Below are 6,995 nucleotides of genomic sequence, written 5' to 3'. Positions count from 1 at the left end.
GATGTAAAACCGAGATTTCAATGGTGCATCTGATCAGGTTGTTGGGAGGATTAAGCTACATGAATGGTGTTTAGGGTGGCGCCTGGCAGACAGAAAGCTCTCACTAAGTGTCCCAGGGCGCTGCCCGCCTGCCGGTCTCGGCTTGCACACCCTACCTCATCGCCCTCTGCCAGCACTGGCCCCTTCCAGCTCCTCAGCCTCGCGAGGCTTGCTCAGACCTCAGGGCCTTTGCATGGGCTGTGCCACTCTTCTGTGAAAAAACTCTTCCTGGGGAAAATGCTCCTTGGTCTTCTTGAGCCCACGTTTTAGGCTTACAGCATTGAGGACCTCCAAGTTGGAGTTACTGCCCCAGCTGCAACTCTCAGTGATCTGTGTGGCCACTTTGTTAGTGTTCGGCTCTCCCTCTGAGCTCCAGAAGGGGCACCATGTCTGTTTGCCCTGACCACTGGATCCCCACCCCCCACTCTGTGCTCAGCACACACACGATAGGCATGTTCTGAATGACCGAACGTGTCCATCAACTCTGAGGCCTCCGTCTCCTACAAAGAGCTTCCTCCCAAGCTTCAGAATGGTAGACCCCCCTGTCTCCCAGATCTGTGTACTGGGCTCTCTCTGTCAAGAATGGATCTCACCAGGACTTCCCTGGGGGTCCATCCTCCCAGTGCAGGGGGTCTGGGTTCGATCCCTGGTCAGGGAAAACTAGATCCCACATGCCACAACTAAGATCAAACAAATAAATTAATATTTTTTTTTTAAAAAATGGAACTCAACACATCCCTCCTCAAGTCTATTATTTGTTAGAGTGAATGACACAGTTGTCCACTCCATCACTCGATCCAGGACCCGGGATGTCACGCCTGACTCTCCTTCAGCCCGCATATCTAATTAATGAGCAAGCAGGGATAAACCCATCTCCCAACCCTTTCCCTAACCTTTCCTCTGTCTCTGGGAGCAAAAATCTCCCCTACCTTCATCTCCATTGTATCTCCAGTCCTAATAAAGGCATTAGATTATCTGTGAGTCAATAAGACAACATCATCTCAGCTAAGGCCACTGTGACCAGTTGCCAAATGTAGCTCCTGCCTCCTGTCTAATTTCCCTTGAATTCATTTTAACAGCTTAGTCTGACCATGTCGCTGTCTTGCTTAAATGCCTACAGCTGCTCTCCACTTAGGGGCTCTCGAGGGCCGTCCTCCAGAAGCTGAACAGCATTCCTCATGGTTAAAAATGACCAGAACTGGTGAGTGAATGTCTCCTGTTAAAAAGCGAACCTGTGTACTGGTTCACAGTGCCTCGATTTCCCTGCTGGCTCAGACAGTAAAGAATCCGCCTGCAATGTGGGAGACCCGGGTTCCATCTCTGGGTCGGGAAGATCCCCTGGAGAAGGATATGGCAACCCACTCCAGTCCTCTTGCCTGGAGAATCCCATGGATGGAGGAGCCTGGTGGGCTACAGTCCATGGGGTCCCAAAGAGTTGGACACGACCGAGCGACTTCAATTTCACTTATTGAGCATTTAAAGTGATAACCCAAAACAGCAATTCCTGTGCCCGAGGAAAGAGCAGGGGTGTCAGAGAGAGAACCGGGACCCATCCATGACCCTGGAAGGTGTTCGTGGGAACAGGAGACCTGCAGAAACTCTCAGGGACTCTCCCTCCTTCAGTGACCTCCACGTTCACGAGCCACCCCTCTGCTGACCTTGACAAGCCTACTCTTTCCTTCACATCAGGACACTTCAGTCTCCTTCACACACTCTCCTCACCACGGCAGCCCCTCGTGAGCATCTCAGCAGAGGCGCTGGAGCCGGCTGTCTCATCCAGGAGTTTGCCACTGTGAACCCTGGTCCTCTGAGGTCCAACCACACCCACTGTTTCCACCACCTCACCCCTTAACCCTATCGGTGTCCTGACCCAGCTCATGGACCCCTTGAAGAGACAGGCCAGGCAGAGCATGCCTGCCTGTTCCCCTCTTGTTTTCTCTGAGGTCTTGAAGCATCCCAACAGCTAGCATCTCACCTCTCTGCAAATTCTGAACCAATTAAGAGAGAGGAGGTAGAAGCAAGGCAGACGGAGAGGAAAATACCACCTGCAGGACTGAAAAAAAACTGGTGCTGCAGAACATGACTCAGCCTTGTAAGTGGTCTTAAAAATCAGACAGACAATGACCTAGTTTTCAGATCTACGTTACGGAGAAGCAGAGCAGAGGAAAACCTGTGCTTCTAGTAAAGCAAAGGAGAGAGCCACGCAGAGCTAGACACATCCAGTGCCTTATCCCAAACTCACTGATCAGAAAAAGTCCTCCTCTAGGAGAAGGGGGCGTCAGGACTGTTACCCAGTGGGTCCTCGCTTTAGGGAAGGACACATCATAAGTGCAGAAGAAGTGTCCCCTTCTTCTTATCGGCAAGAGACTGAGTTGCCACCACATGCTGATACCACATAGTCATGTTAGTAGCTCTGATTTAGACACCACCTGATTTAGACTTCCCTGTAGCTCAAACGGTAGAGAATCTGCCTGTGATGCAGGAAACCAGGGTTCAATCCCTGGGTCAGGAAGATCCTCTGGAGAAGGGAAGGGCAACCCACTCCAGTATCCTTGCCTGGAGAATCCCAAGGACAGAGAAGTCTGGCGGGCTACAGTCCATGGGATCGCAGAGTCGGACACGACTGAGTGGCTAAGACACACACAGACACCACCTCCTTCTCGTTATCCTGAGACACTCTAAAGAGACTGTCTTACTCCTCCTTTGTTCCATCCAGACCATTCAGAATTATGTGTTTTAACAACTGGAAAGCCACAGGCCCCAATCCAGAACCGACACTCCACTAACCGAACAGACGCCCAGCCAGAGAGAGCAGACCCTGGCCGGGACCCCACCCCAGGGTTTCCCCTCAGAACAGCAAGCAGCCGTGGCAATCTGAAAATCTAGATAGCGGGGTTCTCCAGAAGGAAGTGCTTGGGAGCGTGACTCCAGCGGAGAGAGCCCCTCTGGGGAGGTCGAGCAGGTGGGAGTGAGAAGGCTGAGCTGTGCTCGCTGGGGACAGAGCTGGCCTCCAGTTCTGCCTTCAGAACCTGCCCGGCCTCGGGCCCCGGTGCCTCAGATCTGCCGCGGCCTGCTGCCTTCGGCTGTTCATAGCTGACGCGCAGCAGTTTGTTCTTTGCTTATGGCTTTGCCGAAAGGGAATTTTCATATTTACTGTAGCTGCCCATTAACCTGGACAAATCTTTTTCTTGCTGCCGCTGCTAAGTCGCTTCAGTCGTGTCCGACTCTGTGCGACCCCATAGACGGCAGCCCACCAGGCTCCCCCGTCCCTGGGATTCTCCAGGCAAGAACACTGGAGTGGGTTGCCATTTCCTTCTCCAGTGCATGAAAGTGAAAAGTGAAAGTGAAGTCGCTCAGTCGTGTCTGACTCTTAGCGACCCGGTGGACTGCAGCCCACCAGACTCCTCCATCCATGGGAATTTCCAGGCAAGAGTACTGGAGTGGGTTGCCATTGCCTTCTCCAATCTTTTTCTTAGTTGCTAGTAAATAACAAAACAGACTTGGCTCTATTTCGTTTCATTTTCTCCCCTTGGAGTCTCAGCTCTGTCGCAGACATAGATCAGAAACCCCAGGCTCCTGACAACGGCTCAGGAGCCTTCATCAAGAGCCAGGAGGGTCCCCAGAAGGGAGTGTGAGTCTCCAAGGGCTGTTGTAACAAAGTCCCACAAAGTGTGCAGACTCACACAAGAGAAATATGCTCCCTTGTAGTTCCAGAGGCTACACGTCCAACGTGAAGCTGCTGGCAGAACCGAGCTCCCTCGGAAGCCTCGAGGGAAGGGTGCTTCTTTGTCTCTTCCAACTTCTGGAAGCTCTAGGCATTCTAGGCTTGGGGCAGTCAGTTCAGTCGCTCAGTTGCCTCTGACTCTTTGCGACCGCATGATCTGCAGCACGCCAGGCCTCCCTGTCCATCACCAACTCCCAGAATTTACTCAAAGTCATGTCCATCGAGTCAGTGATGCCATCCAGCCATCTCCTCCTCTGTCGTCCCCTTCTCCTCCTGCCCTCAATCTTTCCCAGCATCGGGGTCTTTTCTAACGAGTCGGCTCTTCGCATCACCAGTCTCTTTTTTTTTGTGGCAGCGTCACCCCAATCTCTGCCTGTCTTCACATGCCCGCCTTCCCTGTGTCTGATCCTTCACAGGGCATTCTCTTCCCTGTATCTCCACATTCTCTTCTTAATCTTGGTGGGTTTTTTTGACTGTGCTGGGTCTTCTTGTTGCGGTGGGCTCACAGGTGCGGAGTAACTGCTCCCAGTTGCTGAGTAACATGGGCTGTTACTCAGCGGCACGTGGGGTCCTCCCGGATCAGGGAATGAAGTCGTGTCTCATGTGTTGGCAGGGGGACTCTTCACCACTGAGCCCCCACTTCACCACTGAGCCCCCACTTTCTCTTCTCTTAAGGACCCCAGTCACAGTAGATTGAAGGCCCGCCCTAATCGAATATGACTCAACTTGCTCACACCCGCAAAGACCCCATCTCCAAATCAGGTCACATTCACAGGTCCCAGGGGTGAGGGCTTCAGCAAGTCTTCCTGACAGAGGCAGTCCAGACCGTAACACGGGGACAAACCTCTGCTCTCCTGCGTCCCCTGTGCTCCAGTGACATTAGGCCGGTCTCCTGCGTCCCTGGCCTGAGGGACCTTTGCCCCAAAATAAATTACAGATTAGTACTGCCATGCATTCCCCCTCTGGGCCAACACACCAGGCCCGCAACACTCATTAGTGATGCCACTTTCCCATGGAACAGGAAATTTGGGGACAGGAAGTGACTAAAGCTATGTAATAGGCTGATGACAATTCATTTCACTGAGTTCTAATCCCACTTTCCTATGTCCTCGCTTTCTTACCTTGGTCAAGTTGCTAATCTCAGTAAATATAAGTGGGCATAATATTTTTAAGTTGTATATATTTTTAAATTTATTTCATTGAAGTGCAGATGATTAATAATGTACTGATTTCAGCTATACGGCAGTGATTCAGTTAGACATATATAAAGATTCTTTTTCATATCCTTCTCCATCATGGTTTATCACAGGATACTGAATAGAGTGCCATGTGCTTTATAGTGGGATCTTGTTGTTTATCCATTCTCTGTGTAATAGTTTGTATACACATAGTTTTATATACATACCATGGTTTGTATACATACTACTGTATTCAGTAATCTGTCTCTGCTAATCTCAAACTCCCAAGCCACCCCTCCCCCATCTGAAGCCCTTTGCAACCGCAGGTCCGGCCCCTGTGTCTGTGAGTCTGTTTCCGGTTCATGGACCAGCTCACTGGCATCATACTTTAGGTTCCACATGTGATACCATGTGATATTTGTCTTGCTCTTCCTGAACTTATCTCACTTAGTATGATCATCTCTAGATCCATCCACGTTGCTGCAGACGGCGGCATTTCACTCCCTTCATGGCTGAGTAGTAATTGTACACATGTATCACATCTTCGTGACCTCTTCCGCTGTCGGTGGGCGTTTAGGCTGCTCCCATGTCTTGGCTATTGTCCATAGTTAAATGGGCATAATATCGAAAAGAGAGAGCATGTGTGCACTGTCCACAGCTGTTTAGGAGATGAGTTAGCACGTGACACACAGTAGGTGTTCAGTCCACGCCAGCGTCCGGCCCCAGTCCCGCCGGCACCGCCCGCTCCAGGGGCATTAGGCGAACGTCAGGCCTGGACCCCGCGTCTGCCTCGAGGCTGCATGCGGGGCTTGACTTGGCGTCTCTGGCCTGACAGGCGCGCCACGGCCGAGAACTGCACCCACGTCAGCGGCTCCGTCCTGCGGGGGCTCGCGGAGCGGGCGGGGCTCCGGGGCGTCCTCTTGGCTCTGTTCCTGCCCATCTACTCGGCGACCCTCCTGGGCAACCTGGGCGTGATCAGCCTGATCCACGCGGAGCCGCAGCTCCACACGCCCATGTACTTCTTCCTGAGCGTGCTCGCCATCACAGACTCCTCCTTCTCCACCGCGAACACCCCGGGACTGCTGGGGGGCTTGCTCGCCCCCAGCCAGTCCGTCTCCTTCGCAGGCTGCGTGGTCCAGATGGCCCTCATGATGCTCCACGGCACCGCCGAGTGTCTGATCCTGGCCGTCATGGCCCACGACTGCTTCTCCGCCATCTGCCGCCCTCTGCTCTGTGGCAGCCTCCTGTCCCCACGTCTGTGTGTCCAGCTGGTGGCGGCCACCTACACAGCTTCTGTTGCCAGTTCAGCTTTGCTGACCGGGAACGTCTTCAGCCTGCCCTATTGCAGCCCCAACGTCATTAACCACTATTTCTGTGACATCCCCCCGGTGCTCCAGCTTGCTGCAGAGACAGGCCCCGGGCTGAGGCCGTCATCTTCCCGTCTGCTGCCCTGATTCTCCTCTGTACCATCACCTTTACCCTGGTCTCCTATGGCTTCATCCTGGTGACCATCTGCAGGATGCACTCCCTGGACGCTCAGAGCAAAGCCCTCTCCACCTGCACCTCCCACCTCGCCCTCATCTGCCTCTTCTACAGCACCGCCACTTTCATGTACACCCAGCCCAGCTCGCGCACCTCCGCGGAGCAGAACAAGGTGGTGTCTGTCTTCTACACAGTCATCATCCCCATGCTGAACCCTCTGATCTACAGCCTGAAGAATAAAGATGTGAAGGCTGCTCTAAAGAAGAGATGCCCTGGCCTGCTGCCTTCTTAACCCCGGGTGGAACATTCTATCCCCGAGTTATAACATGGTAGACGTAACATAAAGCTTGGGTAATACTGATGCTTGAAGAGAGGGAAGCCTGTACCAGCACCGTTTAAGTGACTGACACACACCAGTCCGTTTAATCTTCTCACAACGAGTTGAAACGAGCACTATGATTATCCCTTAGGAATCTGGGGCACAGAGAGGTAGAGAAACTGGCCCAAGGTCACACAGCAAATAAGAAGCAGAGCCAGCTTGTGAATCCAGCCAGTCTGGCTCCAGAGACCTG

At 52.8% G+C, this 6,995-nt stretch overlaps 1 protein-coding gene across 1 annotated transcript; it reads left to right on the top strand.

Moving 5' to 3' along the window:
- Positions 1–5,741: 5,741 nt before the first annotated feature.
- LOC122703296 (olfactory receptor 477-like) lies at positions 5,742–6,715 on the top strand. Its single transcript, XM_043917474.1, has 2 exons — positions 5,742–6,343; positions 6,424–6,715. Exons 1-2 carry the CDS (start codon positions 5,742–5,744, stop codon positions 6,713–6,715), a joined length of 894 nt encoding a protein of 297 aa, XP_043773409.1.
- Positions 6,716–6,995: the final 280 nt, after the last annotated feature.

The sequence above is a fragment of the Cervus elaphus genome, chromosome 1 (genome assembly GCF_910594005.1).
Source record: "Cervus elaphus chromosome 1, mCerEla1.1, whole genome shotgun sequence".
NCBI classification, from domain to species: Eukaryota; Metazoa; Chordata; class Mammalia; order Artiodactyla; family Cervidae; genus Cervus; species Cervus elaphus.
This window is presented reverse-complemented; position numbering and strand designations above follow the sequence as displayed.

What these genes read in the sequence shown, in the direction of transcription:
- LOC122703296 (XM_043917474.1), top strand. Translation starts at nt 5,742, where the DNA reads ATGCGGGGCTTGACTTGGCGTCTCTGGCCTGACAGGCGCGCCACGGCC. An exon ending in CCCCCGGTGCTCCAGCTTGC is followed by an intron (nt 6,344 to 6,423) that starts TGCAGAGACAGG and finishes CACCTTTACCCT; the next exon opens with GGTCTCCTATGGCTTCATCC.